Raw genomic sequence first — 22,978 nt, forward strand, 5'->3', positions numbered from 1 at the left:
AATAGCAGACATTTGTCCTAGCAGTATCTTTACTGATACAGGTCCTAGGGCAATGATAACCAAGGAGAAAATAAACAAATGGGATTACATCAATATAAGAAGCTTCTGCATAGCGAAAGAAAACATCAAAAAAAAATACAAAAAAGCTCACTGCATGGGAGAACATATTTGCCAATGTTATCTCCAATAAGGGTTTAATCTCCAACATTTACAGGGAACTCATACAACTTAACAAAAGGAAAATAAACAATCAAAAAATGGGCAAAGGACCTAAATAGATACTTTTCAAAAGAAGACATACAGAAGGCCAAGAGGCATATGAAAACATACTCAAAGTCACTAATCATCTGAGAGATGCAAAGCAAAACAACAATGAGGTACCATCTCACACCTGTCAGAATGGCTATCATCAACAAACGACAAGTGTTGGAGAGGATGTAGAGAAAAAGGAACCCTCTTGCACTGCTGGTGGGAATGCAGACTGGTGCAGCCACTGTGGAAAACAGTATGGTGTTTCCTCAAAAAATTAAAAAGGGAACTTCCATTTGACCCAGTGATCCCACTTCTAGGAATATATCCCAAGAAAACAAACACCAATCAGAAAGGATATATGTTCATGGCAGCACAATTTACAATAGCTAAGATTTGGAAACAGCCTAAGTGCCCATCAGCAGATGAGTGGTTTAGAAAACTGTGGTACATCTACACAATGGAATTCTATGCTGATGTAAAAAAAAAAAAAAAGAATTCTTACCATTTGCAACGGCATGGATGGAATTGGAGAGCATTATGCTAAGTGAAATAAGCCAGTTGACGAAAGATAAATATCACATGATCTCACTCAATTGTGGAATATAATGAATAACATAAACTGATGAATAAAAATAGAACCAGAGTCATCGAAGCATCAAACAGACTGTCCAACCTATGAGGGAAGGCAGTGGAGAGGGAATGAGAGATCAACCAAAGGACTTGTATGCATGCATATGAGAATAACCAATGGACACAGATGTTAGGGGTGTGGGGGGGGGGGCAGCCGGGAAGAGGTGAATGGGGGAAAAAGGAGACTTATGTAATACTTTAAACAATAAAAGATTAAAATTTTAAAAAAAGAGTCAACCAATAAATGTATCAATAAGTGGAAAAACAAATTGATATTTTCTCTCTCTAAAAAAATAAATTAAAAAAACGCACAAATCATTCATCAGATGAACCACATGTATAAAATGCAAGTGAGGACTATAAATAATGCTACTATATTATTTGTGATTTTTTACTATTCTGGTAGTAACTGATAAAACAAAGAACCAGAGCAAATTTATTCCTTATTAATTTCTTTGTATTACAGCAGTGAATACAAATACAGCAAAACCAACACTCAGTTATCCAATGATATTACAAATCAAGTTGCTTTTTAAAAAGGAAAAGAACAACAGCTTTGATGGCTTCCTCTCTCTCCTAAGTCATAGAAACATGCAAATAAATTAATGACTCAGTATTATTTTAACGTCAACCATTCAAAAGCACCATATAATTTTGGTATTCTGCTTTTTCCTGTACAGTCCTCATAATTTTAACATTTCCCTTTATATACTCATTTCTACAGAAATTTCTAATGAAATATATTTATAAGAGTCTTCCATTAACATTTTAAAATTTCATTAACTGGTAATAAAAAGAAACTTATAAGAAGATGACATATGGATCTAATAAAGCTCTATTATGGCTTAGAAAACAAAAGCAGTATTCTGGAAGTAATTTCAATGCCTGGTACAACTCTTGATTTTTTTCTTCTTCTTGTGTCTTCTTAGTCTTCTCCTTGCATGGTGAGAAAACAAGATAAACCACTCCCAGCACCACCTCCTCCCTTAAGAGATCCTCCCCCGCCTCCACCTGAGAGACCTCCCCCTATCCCACCTGATAACAGACTGAGTCGCCACTTGCATCCTGTGGAGAGTGTGCCTTCCAGAGACCAGCCAATGCCTCTTGAAGCCTGGTGCCCTCGGGATGTATTTGGGACTAATCAGTCAGCAGGCTGTCGACTGGTAGGGGATGGCTCTCCAAAGCCTGGAGTCACAGCAAGCTCAAATGTAAATGGAAGGCACAGTAGAATGGGCTCTGACCCAGTGCTAATGAGGAAACACAGACGCCATGATTTGCCTTTAGAAGGAGCCAAGGTAAGAAATATACAAATCTGCTTAAACTCCTCTGGCAGGAGGTAGTGTAAAAGGTTGGGCAGTGTTTTTTTTGCCTAGTATGGTACTTCCCTGCAGGTCTTTATTGATCTACAAGTTATAAATATTCAGAAGTTCATTAAAACTTGAACTTAAAAGAAGTTAAGGACAGGTTCTAAGTAGTGATTTAATTTTAATATGAAGACACTAGACAATTTGTCTGAGATTTATTTCACCTTCTCTTATTTTACCGAACAACTTTTTTTCCTAATAGTAACTTGGCAGGAGAATTAGCACTATTTTTTTAATCTCCTAGTTCTATCTAACTTGAAAAAATAATTGTGTAATTATAGCATTTCATAAATAAGCATTAGAATTATCAGTACACCTATGCATCGAGGTAAAATGAATCTTCTCACCAACGTAAAAAAAGTCCAGTTCACTGTTACAAAGCCAGCTATTTCTCCATAAAACTGAGAGACTCTCACATATGTTGATTTCTGGAAGTATATCGCCACTCTCCTTTATATGTCCAGGAAAGAATTTAAACATACAGGAAACCAAAGTGGCAACAGCAGAATCACTGAGTTTAGAACTCTTAGTAAGCCCTTGGCAGAGTTGCTTATATTCTCATATTTGCTTCCATGATATTTTTGGCTCTGAGATCAGATCATTCCATCTTCTCTCAGCTAAAGGAGGCTTGCCTCTTTTGAAGACTTTAATATTAAAGTGAACTCATCTCTATTGACCTTAAATTGTCACTTTAAGGAAGCAACTTATTCCTTCAATACAATGGCTTGCAGTTGATGAATTCACCCTATAATATATTCTAGATCAGCCATGGACAAACTACGGCCCGCGGGCCGGATCCAGCCCGTTTGAAATGAATAAAACTAAAAAAAAAAAAAAAAAAAAAGACCGTACCCTTTTATGTAATGATGTTTACTTTGAATTTATATTAGTTCACACAAACACTCCATCCATGCTTATGTTCCGGCCCTCCGGTCCAGTTTAAGAACCCATTGTGGCCCTCGAGTCAAAAAGTTTGCCCACTCCTGGTCTAGATACAAGTGTGAAATATGACCTGTACTCAACTCCTATGCGTGTATGTGTTTTGTGTCTGTGTGCACATGTGTGTGCCCCTGTGTGAAGGAAGGTAATAATGAAACCTTTGTATAATATGGATAGCCAGAATAGGAACAGTCAAAACTGTGTAGGATGGCATTGAACACCAAGGGAAGAGTGGTGGTGGTTTGACAAGACTCTTTGCCAGTGACAGTCCTTGGTACCTTCAGTTTCTCATCTGTAATAATAAAAGCGTAATATGCTAATTAGACCGGACATCCTTCAGGATGAAGCTGTGGCAGGCAGGGGCCGAGGCAGAGACAGCTGCCGCCATGGAGGAAGCCCCTTGCACAAATATACATCGGGCCTCTAGTCTGTTTATAAATATGAAGATCTCCAAAGTTTCCCCTCACAGTCATCTAAATATGATGTAATTTAAAGAGAAAGCATTTTTAAAAGCATCTTTATGATCCTTTCTGAAAATGGATATTGTTATCCTCAAAAGAATGTTTCCACAACCTACAAGCCTTATTGGAAGGACCTGCCATTCTTTTTTTGATGTCTTTTTTCCTTTAGTCTTTATTACTTTTCTTTTCTACATGATCAGACTTCTCTTGAGAAGAGTGTTGAAATTATCGCTGACAGGAATTGACTAGTTATATATTAGCAGCATATAATAATATTTCCTGAATGAACTTCAGAAATACTTGAAATAATTATCTTAGCCAATTTACTGAAGACATCTCCTTTCAAGTTTCTTTTCAATACTATGTTATACAGTTTTAGCACTAATATAAACCTGCTCTTCTAAGTCCTAGAATGCTGGCTGTTGATTTTTGTTAGGAAAGTTACATTTTTGTTTCAAATATAACAACTATTATTTAAACTTGTTTTCATTAGAGGCAATGCTTCAAATTAAGTATTGTCTTCCCATTTTAAGATAAGAAAACTTGGCTAAGTTCTAAAAGTGTAAATTAAAATTAAATGTACATATGGAATACCATACGGGGAATTCATAAAACTAAACACCCTATAAATGGATTGACAACTCACTCCCTGTCATCATGTGTCTTCTCTCATGTGCCAGTTTTCATCATCCGTTAGAACATTTGCCCTTTTTATTTGCATCTTCACTAGATAAGTGGTAAGAGAAGCAAGAATAAATTAAATTCTAATTACTCCATTTGCCAGTTGTAGAGAGCTCTGAAGGGAAAAGCCCTCTAATTCATAGTTAAAGTGAAGTGTAAGAATTTTCTGTGGCTTTCATTTTACTCCCCTTTCTCTTCCCCTTCCCACTTACCATAATCAAATAGCTAACATAACGCTTATAACATGAATCTGCAAGCTAAGAGCTTTTGGGATTATTTACCTCTTTTTTATTTTTTTGGTAAGAGATTTCTGTCCAGTAGCATTGTTTTCATTTTCTGAAATTCTCAGGCCTTAGTCACATTATTAACCTATTCCTTCAGAAATATTTTGTTGGCTAGATATTTATTGTTGTTGGTCAGTTGGTGTTAATCATCTGAGCGAAAAATATTTGCAGTATAATGTTGTAAAATATCATTGGACACTTGAAATTTATCTCCTTGTTTCTAGATACTAACATTGTGTCCAACTGTCTTGGTTTGTTCTTCTTGCAAGATTAAAGCTACTGCTTTTTTTTATGTGATAAAGACTATCTCTTACTTGTCATGTTACTTCATGTGACATTACTCTAAAATGACCCTGTGAACAGTATCTGTTGGAGATATTGCTAGATAAATACATCGAATTATTTCGCTTTTTGAGATTGTGGCTTTTGCTCTTCTGCTGGTGAGGCTCATGTTTATATGGACGACCTTAAAGCTGCCTATAAATGTCTAGAGATGTCTTTCAGAAAATAAGTACGCTCTGTGTGCTGGTTTTATTTCTAATCTGATGTTGAAGGACAAATTATAGCAACATTGGGAGGGTAGTGAATGTGTGGGATTACATGTGTGAGATAAGGAAAACCCACCACCAATAATAAATAAATATCTAGCCAACAAAATATTTATTAAGGAACAGGTTAATAATGTGACTAAAACCTGAGAATTTCAGAGGATAGAAACAGTGCTATAAAACAAAAATCTCTGACCACAAAAATAAAACAAGGTAAATATTTAGAGGTTTTGTACAAATAAAAAGGTTTTTCTTAATTGTGCCAAGATTATCACAGAGCGTTTATTTTCCCTATATCTCAAGAATCCCAGATTTTATAACCGTAATTGTTAGATAACATATATCATGAGAAAATATTTCAAATTTCAAGATTAGGATCCAATGCTATCTTGAGGCATGTAGAAAACTATTAATCTAGCATATAAGTAACCAAAAGTTTATAATAAAATATGGGATAACTCAGATTATTCCTCTCCCACATGTCTAAACTTCCCCTAGTGAATTTTTATTTCTTCAGCCTATTTCGGCTATGTAAGTACTTAGGATGTCCAACACACTGCAGGAATACAAAATGAATAAAGCACAGTATAGTGAGGGTGAGACAGGTATACCATTAACTAAGAAGTAAGACACAGAAGTAGCATTCAGAAAATACAATGTGAGTTCCCCAAGATAAAAACATTCTACTTGAGATGTAGGGTAAAAGAAAGAATAAAAAACGCTTCATGTAAGAGGGTCACTGGTTGTAGACATTGGAAGACTGGTAGGTATTTTTATAGACATTATAGGAAGGATTGGAATGGAGATGTGGAAACATGCATAGTGTAAGAAGTCAAATTTGGACAGAAGATAGGGCATAATCACAGAATAAACATGATAGGCAAAACTACGGCTATGTGCATTGAAACTAATTATGGAGTGTCTTATATTCTACATGAGGCCCGGTGCACAAAATTCGTGCACTCGGGGAGGGGGTCCCCCCCAGCCTGGCCTGTGCCCTGTCACAGTGCGGGAGCCCCGCGATCGATCACCCCAAAGAGGTAGGCCCCACCCACCCATCCAGGATTCCTCGATGGATTGCCCCAAAGAGGTAGGCCGGAGCCAGGGGTCCTGCCTCCATGCCACGCAGAGTGAGACCCTCAGGACCCCCAGGCAGGCCTCGCCACGCGGAGCTGGGAGGAGGCAGGATTCCCAGGCAGGCCTCACTGCATGAAGCAGGGGGACCCCCAGGCAGGCCTCACCACACAGAGCCAGGGTACCCCCAGGCAGGCCTCACATTGTGGAGGCGGGACACCCAGGCAGGCTCCGTGCTGTGCACACAGCATCAAGCCCAGCCCTGCACACATACGCGTGTCCACTGGGCGTGCAGCCATCTTGTGACAGCGTGAGGGTGTCACAGCATGATGACCACTTAGGCTTTTATTAGTAAGGATACTACAGGCCTGGTGCATGAAATTCATGCACAGGATGGGGGGAGGGGGCAGGGGGTTCTCTCAACCCAGCCTGCACACTTTCATAATCCAGGACCCCTCAGGAGATGTCCAACTGCCAGTCAGACATCCCTCTCACAATCCAGGACTGCTGGTTCCTAACCGCTCACCTGCCTGCCTGCGTGATTGCTCCAACCACTTGCCTGCATACCTGCCTGGTTGCCCCAACCACTCGCCAGGCTGCCTGATCACCCCTAACCACTTTGCCTGCCTGATCGCCCCTAACCACTCTGCCTGCCTGCCTGATAGCCCCTTACCACTCTGCCTGCCTGCATGATCACCCCTAACCAATTGCCTGCCTGATCGCCCCTAACCACACTGCCTGACTGCCTGAACAGCCCTAACTGCTCGGCTGCCTGCCTGATAGCCCCTAACCACCTCTGCTTCAGCCCCCACCTCTGCGGCTTCGTCTGGAATGACGTCCAGAAGGTCATTCGGTTGTCTGGTCTAATTAGCATATTATGCTTTAATTATTATAGATGAAGCAAATTTGCACAGGAAAGCACATTCAAAATTGTTCTGAGAGAGGAATGATAGAATCAGCCCAGCCTGCACCTCTCCCAGTCCGGAAGCCCTTAGGGGATGTCCCACTGGTGGCTTAGGCCCGCTCCCCACAGGCCTAACCCAGCAGTCAGACATCCTTAGCACTGTAGCAGAGGCAGGAGAGGCTCCCCCCATTGCTTTCGCCATTGCTCTCCTATGGGAGCGCACTGATCACTAGGGGGAAGCGCCTGCGTTGAGCATCTGCCCCCTAGTGGTCACTGCACGTCATAGCACCAGTGGTTCTGCCGTTCAGTCTATTTGCATATTAGCCTTTTATTATATAGGATTTATTCTTTCATTTGCCTGATGTGCAAATGAAAGCATTTTTAACATCAGTAAATGTTTGAGTATTTTGATATTCCGTTTCACATATGTTCACCGTGTTCTGCTTATAAAATTACGGTTGGCTTATTGTTAGATTAGAGCAAATATAAATGAAACTGTTATTTCCATATCTCCCTTTTATAACTGCTGGAATTTTAATAGATATCAACAGTACATTAGATACTTTCTCTCAATAAAACAAATAATTGCATATAAAATTCATACTATATTTTCTTTTTTTAAAAGACATTTTTTATTGATTTCAGAGAGGGAGAGAGATAGAAACATCAGTGATGAGAGAGAATCACTGATCGGCTCCTCCTGCATGGCCCCTACTGGGGATTGAACCCACAACCGGGCATGAGCCCTCATCAGTAATTGAACCCTGACCTCCTAATTCATAGGTCTATGCTCAACTACTGACCCACATCGGCTGGGCCATATTATATTTTCCAGAATAAAAAAAAACATTTAGGAGATTTGATTCCAAAAGTCTTGCCTTATACCCATTTAGATAACATGAACAGGTTTCCATTGAAGACTGACTTTTTATCACACTGAGCATTTGTAGTTTAATATATGTGTTGGTTGGTTACAAGGCATTTTTATTTTATTCTTTATTGATTAAAGTATTACATATGTCTCCTTTTTCCCCCATTGACCACTCCCTGGCCACTTCCCCCATCCCCCAGCACATGCCCTCACCCCCCTAGTGTCTGTATCCATTGGTTATGCGTATATGCATGCATACAAGTCCTTTGGTTGACCTCTTACCCACCCCCCTCCCCTACTTTCCCTCTGAGTTTTGACAGTCTGTTCAATGCTGCTCTATCTCTGGATGTATTTTTGTTCATCAGTTTATGTTGTTCATTATATTCCATAAATGAGTGAGATCATGTCTTTTTCCAACTGGCTTATTTTGCTTAGCATAATACTCTTCACGTCCATTCATGCTGTTGCAAATGGTAAGAGTTCCTTCTTTTTTACAGCTGCAAAGTATTCCATTGTGTAGATGTACCACCATTTTTATTTGTTTTTATTTCTATTTTTTCAAATTGCCCATTACTTTATTTTTTTTAATTTCTTTATTAAGGTATTACATATGTGTCCTTATCCCCCCATAACCCCCACCACCTCCCCCACTCATGCCCTCACCCCCCTCTTGTCTGTGTCCATTGGTTAGGCTTATATGCAGGCATATAAGTCCTTTGGTTGATATCACCCCCTTACTCCCACCTACCCCACCTTCCCTTCCCTCTGAGGTATGACGGTCTAATCCAGGGGTCCTCAAACTTTTTAAACAGGGGGCCAGTTCACTGTCCCTCAGACTGTTGGAGGGCCGGACTATAGTTTAAAAAACAAACAAACTATGAACAAATTCCTATGCACACTGCACATATCTTATTTTGAAGTAAAAAAACAAAACGGGAACAAATACAATATTTGTATTTGCATGTGGCCCATGGGCTGTAGTTTGATGACCCCTGGTCTAATCGATGCTTCTCTGTCTCTGGACCTGTTTTTGTTCATCAGTTTATGTTGTTCATTATATTCCATAAATGAGTGAGATCATGTGATATTTATCTTTCTCTGACTGGCTTGTTTCACTTAGCATAGTGTTCTCCAGTTCCATCCACGCTGTTGCAAGTGATAAGAATTCCTTCTTTTTTACAGCAGCGTAGTATTCCATTGTGTAGATGTACTACAGTTTTCTAATCCACTCATCTGCTGATGAGCACTTAGGCTGTTTCCAAATCTTAGCTATAGTGAATTGTGCTGCTATGAAGATAGGGGTGCATATATCCTTTCTTTTTTTTTTTTAATTCTTTATTAGTTAAGGTATTACAAATGTGTCCTTATCCCCCCCATTAACCCCCATCCCCCCCCCCCATTCATGCTCTCATCCCCCTGTTATCCATGTCCATTGGTTTGGCTTATATGCATGCAAACAAGTCCTTTGGTTGATCTCTTCCCCTTACCCCCTCCCTCCCCTACTTTCCCTCTGGGGATTGATAGTCTGATCGCTGTTTCTCTGTCTTTGGATCTGTCCCTGTTCATCAGTCTATGTTGTTCTCTATAATCCACAAATGAGTGAGATCATGTGGTGTTTATCTTTCTCTGACTGGCTTATTTCACTTAGCATAATGCTCTCCAGTTCCATCCATGCTGTTGCAAAAGGCAAGAGTTCCTTCTTTTTTGCAACAGCATAGTATTCCATTGTGTAGATATACTACAGTTTTCTAATCCACTCATCTGCTGATGGGCACTTAGGCTGTTTCCAAATCTTAGCTGTGGTGAATAGTGCTGCTATGAACATAGGGGTACATATATCCTTTCTGATTGGTATTTCTGTTTTCTTGGGATATATTCCTAGAAGTGGGATCACTGGGTCAAATGGGAGTCTATTTTTAGTTTTTTGAGGAAGCTCCATACTGTTCTCTACAGTGGATATATATCCTTTCTGATTGGTGTTTCTGGTTTCTTGGGATATATTCCTAGAAGTGGGATCATTGGGTCAAATGGGAGTTCCATTTTTAGTTTTTTGAGGAAACTCCATACTATTCCCAGTGGCTGCACCAGTCTGCATTCCCACCAGCAGTGCATGAGGGTTCCTTTTTCTCCGCATCCTCACCAGCACTGGTCGTTTGTTGATTAGTTGATGATAGCCATTCTGACAGGTGTGAGATGGTACCACATTGTCGTTTTGATTTGCATCTCTTGGAAAAGTAGTGACTTTGAGCATGTTTTCATATGTCTCTTGGCCTTCTGTATGTCTTCTTTCGAAAAGTATCTTTTTAGGTCCCTTGCCCATTTTTTGATTGGGTTGTTTATCCTCCTTTTGTTAAGTTGTATGAGTTCCCCATAAATGTTAGAGAGTAAACCCTTATTGGTGACAACATTGACAAATATGTTCTCCATGCAGTGGGCTTTCTTGTTGTTTTGTTGATGGTTTCTTTTGCTGTGCAAAAGCTTATTTTAATGTAGTCCCATTTGTTTATTTTCTCTTTAGTTTCCATTGCACTAGGAGCAGTATCAGTGAAGAAATTGCTTTGGCATATGTCTGAGATCTTGCTGCCTGTAGATTCCTCTAGTATTTTTATGTTTTCCCGTGTTATGTTTAAGTCCTTTATCCATTTTGAGTTTATTTTTGTGTATGGTATAAGTTGGTGGTCTAGTTTCATTTTTTTGCATGTATATGTCCAATTTTCCCAATACCATTTATTGAAGAGACTGTCCAGAATCCATTGTATGCTTGTGCCTCCTTCATCAAATATTAATTGAGCATAATGGCTTGGGTCAATTTCTGGCATCTCCATTCTGTTCCATTGGTCTATATATCTGTTCTTGTGCCAGGCAGTTTGGGGAACAGTGGCTTTGTAATATAGTTGATATCTGTTACTGTGATTACTCCAAGTTTGTTCTTCTTTCTTAGGAATGCTGTGGCTATTCTGAGTCTTTTTTTATTCCATATGAATTTTTGTAGCATTTGTTCTGAGATCTGTGATATATGCCATTGGTATTTTAATGGGGATTTCATTGAATCTGTAGATTGCTTTTGATAATATGGACATTGTAATGATGTTGATTCTACCAGTTCATGAACATGGTATATTCTTCCATTTGTTTATGTCTTCCTCTGTCTCTTTTTTCCATGTCCTTTAGTTTTCTGAGTACAGGTCTTTATCTTCATAGTTAAGTTTATTCCTAGGTATCTTAATTATTTTATTGCAATGGTAAATGGAATTGTTTTTTAAATTTCTCTTTTTGCAAGTCCATTATTGGTATATAAAAAAGCCATAGATTTCTGGGTGTTAATTTTGTATCCTGCTACATTGCAGAATTCATTTATTAAGTCTAATAGTTTTTTTGATGGAGTCTTTAGGATTTTCTATGTACAATATCATGTCTTCTGAGAATAATGACAGTTTTACTTCCCCTTTTTCCAGTTTGGATGCCTTTTATTTCTTCTTCTTGTTTAATTGCATTGGCTAGCATTTCCAGTACTATGTTGAACAGAAAGGGTGAGAGTGGGCATCCCTGTTTTGCTCCTGTTCTTAGGGGAAGTGGTTTTAGTGTTTGCCCATTGAGTAAGATGTTGGATGTGGGTTTGTCATGTAAGGTTTTTATTATGTTAAGGTTTGATCCCGCTATTCCCACTTTGTTGAGTGTTTTTATCAAGAAAGAGTGTTGGATTTTGTTAAATGCATTTTCTGCATCACTTGATAGGATTATGTGATGTTTGTCTCTCCATTTGTTTATGTGATAAATCACGTTTATTGATTTGTGAATCTTGTACCATCCTTGCATCCCCAGAATAAATCCCACTTGGTCATGGTGTATGGTCTTTCTAATGTAATGCTGTATCCGATTTGCTATGATTTTGTTGAGGATTTTAGCATCTATGTTCATCAGGGATATTGGCCCATAATTCTCTTTCTTTGTAGGATTTTTTTTATCTGGTTTCGGTATTAGGGTAATGCTGGCTTCATAGAAAGAGCTTGGAAGTGTTCCTTCCTCTTGATATTTTTGAAATCGTCTGAAGAGGATAGGTTTCAGTTCTTCTTTGACTATTTGGTAAAACTCCCCTGTGAAGGGATCTGGCCCAGGGCTTTTATTTGCTGGAAGTTTTTTGATGACAGCTTCAATTTCCTCCATAGTTATTGGCCTTTTCAGATTTTTTGATTCTCCCAGATTGAGTTTTGCAAGGTCATATTTTTCTAGGAATATGTTCATTGCTTCTAAGTTGACCAGTTTGTTGGAATATAGTTGCTCAGTATTTTTTTACAAATATTTCTATTTCTGTGGGATCTGTTGTTACTCCACCTCTTTCACTTCTGATTTTGTTTATTTGAGTCCTCTGTCTTTGCTTCTTGGTGAGCCTGGTTCATCAATCTTGTTTATCCTTTCAAATAACCAGCTCTTGGTTTTATTGATATTTTCTATTGTTTTTTTGGTCTCTATGTCATTTATTTCTGCTCTGATCTTTATTATCTCCTTCCTTCTGCTCACTATGGGCTTTTTTTGTTGCTCTCTTTCTAATTCTTTAAGTCATAGAGTTAGATAATTTATTACCAATTGTTCTTTTTTTGTTTTGTTTTTTTTGTTTTAGGTAGGTCTGTAATGCTCTCAGGACTGCTTTCACTGTGTCCCATAGATTTTGGATTGTTGTGTTTTCAATGTCATTTGTTTCCAGGATGTTTTTAATTTCTTCTTTGGTAAACAAGTCATTGTTTCATAGCATTCTACTTAGCCTCCAAATGTTTGAATTTTTTTATTGTTTTTATTTTGGTTTATTTCTAATATGCCATTGTGATCTGAAAAGATGATCGATGTGATTTCAGTCTTCTTGAATTTTGAGAGACTTTGCCTGTGACCCAATATGTGGTCTATCTTTTAAAATGTCCCATGTGCACTTGATAAGAATGTATATTCCACAGCTTTGGGGTGAAATGTTCTGAAGATGTCAATTAATTCCATCTGATCTAGTGAGTCATTTAGGATTACTGTTTCTTTGCTTATTTTTTTGTCTACAGGATTTATCCAGTGATGTCAGTGGGATATTGAAGTTTCCTACTATGATTGTATTGCTGTCGATTTCTCCCTTGATAACTTCCAGAAGTTTTGGTGTTTGTTTTTTTTTTAATGTATGTGGGTGCTCCTTCATTGTGTGCATATATGTTTACCAGAGTTATATCCTCTTGTTGTATTGATCCCTTTAGTATTATGAAGTGGCCTTCCTTATCTCTTGTTATGGACTTCACTTTGAGGTCAATTTTTTCAGCTATAAGTATTGCTACCCCAGTTTTTTGTTTTTTTTTTAATTTCCATTTGCCTGAAAGATATTTTTCCATCCCTTCACTTTCAGTCTGTGTGAATCCCTTGTTCTCAGGTGGGTCTCTTGTAGACAGCATATATATGGATCATGCTTTTTATCCATTCAGCCACTCGATGTCTTTTAATTGGGGCATTTAGACTATTTACATTTAAAGTTAGTATTGATAGGTACTTGTTTGTAGCCATTTTTATTTTTTGTGCCTGTGTTCCTTCTCCCTCCCCCCGTTTGTTTTCTTCTTTTTACAACAGTCCCTCTGGCATTTTTTGCATTGCTGGCTTGATAGCGATAAACTCCCTTAGCCTTTATTTTTCTGTAAAACTCCTGATTTCCCCTTCAATTTTGAATGATAGCCATGCTGGATAGAGTATTTTTGCATTTAGTCCCTTACTTTGCATCACTCTGTATACTTCATTCCATCCCCTTCTGGCCTGATGTGTTTCTGTTAAGAAATCATTTGATAATCTAATGGGAGATCTCTGTCTCTCTTGCTGCCTTTAAGATTCTCTCTTTGTCCTGAACATTTGCCATCGTGATTACAAATCACATGTCTTGGGTTCTTCTTTTTTGGGACTCTCTGCTTGTGTGACTTTTTCTCCCCTAAATAAGGGAAGTTTTCTGTCATTATTTCTTCAAATAGGTTATCTAATACTTGCTCCTCTTCTTGTTGTTCTGTTACCTCTAATATAAGTATGTTACTTCATTTCATATTGTCCCAAAGCCTCCTTTAGGCTCTCCTCCTGCTTTTTAATTTTTTCTCCAAATGCTGTTTAGATTGGTAGTTTTTTCAGCACTGGCTCCTAATTCGCTAATTCAGTCCTCAACTTCTTCTAGTCTTCTGTTGAAACCTTCCATTGTGTTGTTTATTGTAGCCAAATTTTTATTTCCTCTTGATTCTTAAATAAGTTGTTGATTTTCTCATCTATCCAGTTTAGAAACTGTATGACCCTTACTCTAAATTATTTTTTTAACATATTGCATGCCTCTATTTCAGCCGTGGGCAAACTACAGCCCGCGGGCCGGATTCGGCCCGTTTGAAATGAATAAAACTAAAAAAAAAAAAGACCTTACCCTTTTTTATAATGATGTTTACTTTGAATTTATATTAGTTCACACAAACACTCCATCCATGCTTTTGTTCCGGTTCTCTGGTCCAGTTTAAGAACCCATTGTGGCCCTCGAGTCATAAAGTTTGCCCGCCCCTGCTCTATTTCATTTAGTACCTTTTTTTTGGGGGGGGGGGTGACTCCTTTTCTTTCTTTCAGGGGTTGTTTCTTTGTCTCCCCACTTTTTCTCTCACTGAAGGACCCAGGCTCTGAGTCACCTGGGGCCTGTGGCTACAGCAGTCGGCTTGTCAGGAGGGCCGCACTCACCAAGACTTACTGGAGGGCCCTGGGGTTGAATCGGTGGACTTGGGGGTGGGTTGCGCAGTCCCAGACTCACTTGCGGGCCCAGTTGCTTGGACGCGCTGAGCCTGCTGTTGAAATGGCGGGATTGGCAGGCAGGTCACGCAATCACGGGGCCCGGTGCCAAAGTGGTGGGCTGGCAGGAGGGGAGCGCACTGCGAAACTCACAGGATCCTGAGGCTAGGGAGGCTGGGGTCCTGGTGTCCATGGGCCTGCATCTGAGGTAGCAGGTCTTAGGTCAGAGTGGCAGTAGGGCCTAGAATGGTATCTAGGGCCATTCTAGGGGGTGGTGAGGATGGGTTCCTAGTCACAGCAGCTTCCCCCTTCAAGATGGTGTGGTTACTGTGTCGGAGCCAGCTGCCCTGGGAGTGATTGCACCAGTAGCAGGTCTCCCCATCTAGGAGAGCCCTGTCCACCAGCTCCTGAATTTGCTGCAGGATCTAACTATCCCTCCCTCACACACACACACACCCCATACACCTCCACACACTCCTCTTTTGCTCCCTCACATTCTCTTCCTCACTGCTATGCAGCTGGCCACCATCTTCCTTCATCCCTACAAGGCATTTTTTAAGTTAATGGTTTTTATTGAACTTTGCAATGATTAATATGTAGTTAATAATTTTTTGTCTCTAGTAAATTTTTTTTAAATGCCTTGTTCTGATATTTGGTCTATAGTCATACATCTATGATAGCATAATTTCATTTAAAGGTACATTTTGTCATAGCTTAACTATAGCATATTGAATCTAAAGAGGGGAGGTATGAAAAAAAGATAAAAAGAAATGTTACTATAGTATAGGGCCTAGGTTTTAGAGTGAAACTTTAATGCTATAAAATTTAGATTGTGTAGCTTTGAAATGTAAACAATGACATATTTCAAATGTATTCCTTAAACCTGTTGCTTTACTTATTTTAAGGTTGATAGAGGAGGATATGTAGGGCCTTTTCAATTTTGCATTCTAAATCTTCAACACCACTTTAGACATATGAGGGGGACAAAAAAGTAATTGGCAGGTCATTAATTGTGTTACCTAGGACTATTCAGGGTATATTACTTCCTTTTTGCATCAACATCCAACTATACCTCTTAAGTATTCACTAACAAGAGTAGGGGAAATAGGCCAATGATAAAACCCTAAAGGTTGCTTAAAGGTCTTAAAACATGTTTAAGCTTTTCTCGTGAGTATGTTTTTTCAAAGTCACGCTCTCTCTGTTTTAGTTGCTTTAATTTCAGATTGTTAGATCAGCACAGAGCAGTTGTTCAGACAGTTTCTTAACTATAACTGAGCACCCTGGAAAACAGTGACTCTCTGTGGTACCTTATGAGCAAGGTAACAATTTCGGTTTGTGTCATTTACACAAGGAAATCTATGTATAAAAGTGCCTGCACTTTGAAAGCCAGAACAGGTTTCCAGTTACCAGTCGTGCTGAAGTTTGAAAGAGCAGAGGCATTTCTGGTTATATTCATGTACTGTGTTATTGAGAAGCTTAACCCCTGTTAGCCCCTGAGAGATACAACTTCGAGCACTTGGGAGGAACTGAAATAAGAATTGCACCAGTGCTACTTTTCTCTGTACTGAACCTTTACAGAGACTCTAATTTTTCAATCAAACCTGATCATGCTTGGGGAATTTTACTCTTTATTTACCTAGCTCTCTGTATCTGATTTATAGAAATTACAGTATTCCTTATTACTATGTTTAAGACTCATGCTGTATTGGATTTCTTTAATGTAACTTGGTGTTACTTTGGATGGTGTGAATTATCACTATGGTGCTATTAACTCTTACGTAAATTGTATTATATTTCACTTGATTAAATAAACTGAAGGTATATATTCTTTTCAAAGTTTTTCTAAAGGTGCTATTATTTTAAGATCCCCCAGAAATTAAATTCTAAACTAACCCTTTCCTTTGATTTCCTTTCAGGTCTTTTCCAATGGTCATCTAGGAAGTGAAGAGTATGATATTCCTCCTCGGCTTTCTCCTCCTCCTCCAGCTACTACCCTCCTCCCTAGCATCAAGTGAGTTGTATTAAATATGGAGATCATTTGCCCATGCATAAAGATATCGTAAATAGTGGTTTTGATGTTCTCAGTACAGAAAGTACGGGGTGAATACAAATGTATCAATGAAATGATCCAGCTGTACTCATAAACTGAAATGCCAGAAATCTAGGGCCTTCCTGGTTCTGTGCTGGTGACCCCAGCATCTTGGAGACCTAACCTAAGCACTGAGATTCCACATAGAGTAGCAGGGAGATAAAGCTGTCTTCCCTGCAGCCAAGAGAAGGTGGAGGAGCACATAGCACAGCAAGCTCTTCCTTCCAGTATGCTCTCTTCCTCTGAGATACCACATTTCCCCCAGCTATGCAGTTTGACATCATAAATCATCTTTGGTTCTTCCAATTTTCTCATTTCCCAGAACCATTCATCCATTAAACCCTGTTGGTTATTGTTTTATAGTTTGTCATATTCAGCAGATCTTCCCCATTGCATTATCTTCAGCTCATAGCTGGACAAATCTTATACCTTATACCTCATATGATATGAGCTCAGAATTAATATCAATAGATTTTTAAAACTAGAAAAATAGGTTAACCCAGGGTCTCATTAGAAAAATGGGAACACCAGAGGCACAATGGATAGTTATATACATTTACCAAAATCAAACTAGGATAAAACCAAGTCTTCTGATTCCCATTTCCTACTCTTCATATTAATCAGGCTGCCTACTTTTCCTCCAATATATTTTGTTCTCACAGCCAATTTCATTTAAATTACGCTTTCCCAAGATCACTTTCCTATTGAAAACTCAACATTGTTGCCATAGCCGGTTTGGCTCAGTGGATAGAGTGTCAGCCTGCAGGGAGAAGGGTTCCATGTTCAATTTCTGGACAAGGGCACATACCTTAGTTGCAGGCTCCTCACCGGCCTGAGACCTGGCAACCAGTCGATATGTTTCTCTCACATCGATATTTCTCTGTGTCTGTCCCTGTCATTTCCACTCTCTCTAAAACTCAGTGGGAAGATATCCTCATGTGAAGATTAAAAAAACAACAACTCCCCCCTCCCCCCCAAAAAAACAACAACACAACATTGTTCTTTCTTTCCTCCTAAATTATCCTATACTCTTCTGCAGTTAGACCGACAGAATTTTACCCAACTACAATACTGTTCAATAATTCCTAATTCTTGCCTCTAATCTTGTTTTGATTTTTTCCTGGCTCTGTGAGTTTTTCATTGTATTCCTATTATGCACCACATTTTTTCAGAATTTTTATTCTAAAAGTCTAGGTCTCAAGCTCTATTTCTTTATGAAACGTTTTGTGACTTCTTCAGGCATAATGCTAGTAGTAAAACTGATTCTCATTTCCCGTCCCACAGTTTATTTTCTAAACATTTAATTATATACTCTACTGTTTTGTAATTTTAAAGTGCCTTTCACATTAAAAAGATTATAAGGTTCTCACATCAAAAACATATTCTTGTATTCTCTGATTCTCCCACAACACCTGACTGTTTTCACTCTCTACCAAGTGGGTACCAAGAATACCTGGTTGCTTGGTTGATTGACTTCATTAACCGCTAAGATTCTCATTTCTAATTGAAACTTTTTAGCGCATCTTTCTTTTTCTGCTGTTCACTGAACTCCCACTGTGCATGTGACTGCAGAAGAAGGATACGCTAGATATGAGCTCACAGAACATTTACAATCTACTTTAATATGAAATTTACAAACATGAAATCACTAGAGAGCATTATGCACTAAATTGTACGAATTTGAACTTTTTAGTTTTTATATAAACTTGAGGAGAGGCTATTATAGATTTTGTAAGTGAAGGATGCTTTATAGAAAGGATGGAAATTTCCTGAATCATGGAGGGTAGGCACAATTGAGAAAGGGGGAGTGAATGAGAAAAAGCCAGAGTGTGAAATGTGACATTATTCAGGGGACAGTGGAAAACTAAGCTAATAGGCCATTTTCCAGTGGTCATTTTTCCTGGAACTGACAGATACGTAGCAGACATAGAAGTTGGAAGCATGTACACATATTCTGTGTAGTAGGCTCTAAATCAGTAGGAGCATATGATACTCTAGCCTCAGGTGAACTCTGGATAAATGTATATGTACTGTAACATCTAAGTTCAGTTACCTTTGAGAATTCCAGGTAAGTGAAACTTGCTACTTAAAGATTAAATTTTCACATTCTATTTATTAAATTTATATTGGCAAGTGGGATAAGAGGCAGAGGTTGCAGTTTGCTTCATTTGTATTTAATAGTACGTCTCCATCTATATATAAAAGCCTAATAAGCAAAGTGTCCCCTCGGGAGTTCAGCCGACCAGGAGTTTGATTGCTCGCTATGATGTGCGCTGACCACCAGGGGGCGGTGTGGAACGAAGGAAGGCCCCAGCCAGCAGTCAGCAGCTGCTAGGGACTCTACCCATGCATGAATTTCGTGACTGGGCCTCTACTTTCTTTATAAATAGAGTAAGAAGAATAACTTTATAGTATAATGTATTTACTGACATTTTTGTAATACTTTCATTTGTATGTGTATGTGGATACACTTTCTCCTTCTTTACTCTTGATATTTCCCTCAGAAACAATGCAGTTGCTTTACTTAACCAGCGAAATATTTTAGCAATGCATGCTTAACTACAAATTAGCTTTGTATTTTGCATGCTACAAATTAACCATAGTTAAGAATACATCTGTTGGCTTTTAATGGCACATTTATCTCTCAAGTTTATTTTTTATTCTTACTACTAGCTAGCAGTTGTTCTTTGTAGAAAAGATGGGAAGTATATAAAAGAAAGAAAAAATTAAATGCATAAATACAGGTATATACATACTCCAGATATCAATGCTCAGTTTTAATATTTTGACATTTTTTTCTTTAAGACTTTTTTTACATGATTTAGATTATATTGTAGAGATAATTTCATCTCCTCCTTTGTCACTTAATATTTAAATAAGTGTTTTTCTTAATCCTTTAAGCACTGTATTTATGATGAAACCAGCATATAATTCCAAAGTGAACATTAAAATAAAATCAGATCGCCCTGACCGGTTTGGCTCAGTGGATAGGGTGTCGGCCTATGGACTCAAGGGTTCCATGTTTGATTCTGGTCAAGAGCAGGTACCTTGGTTGCAGGCACATCCTCAGTGGGGAGTGTGCAGGAGGCAGCTGATCGATGTTTCTCTCTCATCGATGTTTCTAACTCTCTGTCCCTCTCCCTTCCTTTCTGTAAAAAATCAATAAAATATATATTATAAAAAATAAAATAAAATCAGATCTGGTCCTGACTCCAATGTTAAGTATTTGTCTGTATCTGAATAAGGGCACTTCTCTGGGCCTCGCTTTCTCCCTTTTCTGAAAGAAGGGATCCATTTACTTACATGATCGCCAAAATCCTTCTGAGCTTCAACTTTTTAGGTTCTATGAAATATTTTAAGGGGTGCTTATCTGTGGTGTTAATTATATATCAAATATTTGGCAACTTGAATATTTATTTATAGTTGGTTAGTTGTGTCCCGTTGCTAAAGCCAGTCTGAGTTGGATACTGCCCTGCTTTTTTAAGTTTTTTTGATATTTTGTCAACTATGCCCTCATTTGAGTTTATAACCAGAGTATAATGAGTTCTATAACCATAGAACAGAGGGCAAAATGTAACTCACTGAAATAGGGAAGTTGGATGGATGTTCAAGTACCTATTTGCATATTGGACTCTTAGTGCATGTTTCAAAAATCAGGCCAAAGCAAAATTACACATTACTACCTAACATAGACGTCTGCAGTCTCACAACTGTTAAAAGCCCCAGTGTTGAATTCAGTAATGTCAAAGCTAGCATTTACCTTTAAATCTATACCATGTTCTTGTAAATGTTTACTGAGGCGTAATTGTTAAAGTATATAACACTGTTCTGATTCCCACTTACTTGATAAAAGAGGCTACTCTATGATGATGTTTACTTTCTTGTAAAACTGTGTGTTTGCAATTATGTGACTTATTGTGTATTACCATTTGAGACCTAAATGAAGCTATAATTTCTCTTTTAAAAATATTGTCATAAAAGCCAAAACTGTACTATTGTTTATAGATTTACTTATTTTTTTTCTTAAATGGTTTTCTAAATGGTTTCTATTTAATTAACATTGATATTTAGCTGCAAATATAAAGTTTCAAATATAACCTTGAGATATGGGTACTTATTATTTTGGGGTGGGGGGAAGAACAAAAAAATCCTATGTGGAATATGTTTACTTTGTGGTGTAAATGTTTACTAAATTATATTTAATCTTAAAATAATTTGATTTTTTCAAAATTAAACTAAATATAACCTGAAACAGTTAAAATATTTATTTTATTTAAAACAAGATAAGATGTTGGAAATAAGCAAAATAATATTGCAAGTAATAATGGAATAATTGTTTCCAGGTAAGAGAATGTTCTGGAATGCTGAGGAATGTTTTTGTTTATTTTTTTAAAGAATATTTTTATGTGTCTGATCTTTTAGAGATGGATCTTGTGTACTTTTTGACCTATTAAGATTTCAAATACACATGAACCAATATTACTTGGTTTATATTTTTGTACAAAGGCTCTTTTGTTGTTGGAGGTGGTGGTGTTGATTATTGTCATAAACTTTTCTAAACATATAAAGTTGCTAATGTTTTAGGTTCAGTGAATAGAGAATCAGATTTGGCCTAACTGTTCTCTTTTCATTCAGTTGCATGTTCTGACTGGAGATATAGTGTGAACAAGATAGAGCCCCATCCTCTTTGGAATCGATGCTCTAGTTAGGGGGAACAGAAAGGAAACCGGTAACTGTGGTATACTGTCAGGCAGTGGTAAAAGCTAGGAGGGAGAGTGAAGGGGTAAATAGTGATAGAGAGCTTTAAATGAGCTTATTGAGAAAGGCAGTATTTTAACAGAAACCTACAAAGGAAAGAAAGAGCCACTAGGTTGTCTGGGTGACATGCAGGAACAGAACTCAAATTCAAAACAGTAAGGACAGTGAGTCAGACGGGCAATGCGGCTGGAGTTGAACAATGTATGCAGAAGTTAACTCCTCTGCTGCGTTTAATGCCATGCTAAACTGTGATTTGGTTAGTTTTAGGAGCCATTGGAAGGTTTTAATCAGCATTATGCCCTGATCCTGGTTTGCGTTTTCAGAGTTTCACTGGCTGCTCTGTGGAGAAGAGTATTTAGGAGAGCAAAAGTGGGAGCAGGGAGACCAATGGAGACTTGCAGTCATCTGATGGGTAGACCAGTGAGAGATGGCCAGGGCTTTGATTGACATGATACTGGTTAAGTTACATGGTCAGCTTTGGGTTGCATTTGGATCCAGTAATGCCTGTTAATAAATTGGATGTCTCTGAGGTATGATAGTCAGGGATGACACTTACATAGGTTAAAAAAAAACAACTTCCATTTCTCCTAAGAACAGGAACAAGACAGGGATGCCCACTCTCACCACTCCTGTTCAATATAGTACTAGAAGTATTAGCCATTGCAATTAGACAAGAAGAAGAAATAAAAGGCATCCAAATTGGAAAAGAAGTAAAACTGCCCTTATTTGCAGATGACATGATATTATACATAAAAAACCCTAAAGACTCCATAAAAAAACTATTAGACTTAATAAATGAATTTGGCAATGTAGCAGGATACAAAATTAACGCCAAGAAATCTATGGCATTTCTATACACCAATAGTGAATTTGCAGAAAGAGAGACTAAAAAAAACAATCCCATTTACCATCGCACCAAAAAAATTAAGCTACCTAGGAATAAACTAACTAAGGAGGTAAAAGACCTGTACTCAGAAAACTACAGGACATTGAAAAAAGAGATAGAGGAAGACATAAACAGATGGAAGAACATACCGTGTTCTTGGATTGGTAGAATCAACATCATTAAAATGTCCATACTACCCAAAGCAATCTATAAATTCAAGGCACTTCCCATTAAAATACCAATGGCATATTTCACAGGCCTAGAACGAACTCTCCAAAAATTCATCTGGAATAAAAAAAGACCCCGAATAGCTGCAGCGATCCTGAGAAAGAACAAAGTAGGTGGGATTCAATACCAGATATCAAGATGTATTACAAAGCCACTGTTCTCAAAACTGCCTGCTATTGGCACAAGAACAGATGTATAGATCAATGGAATAGAATAGAGAGCCCAGAAATCGGCCCGAACCAATATG

General features: G+C 38.1%; 1 protein-coding gene across 9 annotated transcripts in view; it reads left to right on the forward strand.

Moving 5' to 3' along the window:
- The window catches only part of CBLB (Cbl proto-oncogene B), a 247,443-nt gene that overhangs the window by 180,764 nt on the left and 43,701 nt on the right, over positions 1-22,978 (forward strand). For all 9 annotated transcript variants that reach the window (XM_059687925.1, XM_059687931.1, XM_059687932.1 and 6 more), the window contains 2 exons: positions 1,812-2,177; positions 16,687-16,781. In XM_059687925.1, coding sequence (XP_059543908.1) covers positions 1,812-2,177; positions 16,687-16,781 — 461 coding nt within the window. The remainder of the gene's footprint in view (positions 1-1,811; positions 2,178-16,686; positions 16,782-22,978) is intronic.

Source organism: Myotis daubentonii, chromosome 3 (assembly GCF_963259705.1).
Source record: "Myotis daubentonii chromosome 3, mMyoDau2.1, whole genome shotgun sequence".
NCBI classification, from domain to species: Eukaryota; Metazoa; Chordata; class Mammalia; order Chiroptera; family Vespertilionidae; genus Myotis; species Myotis daubentonii.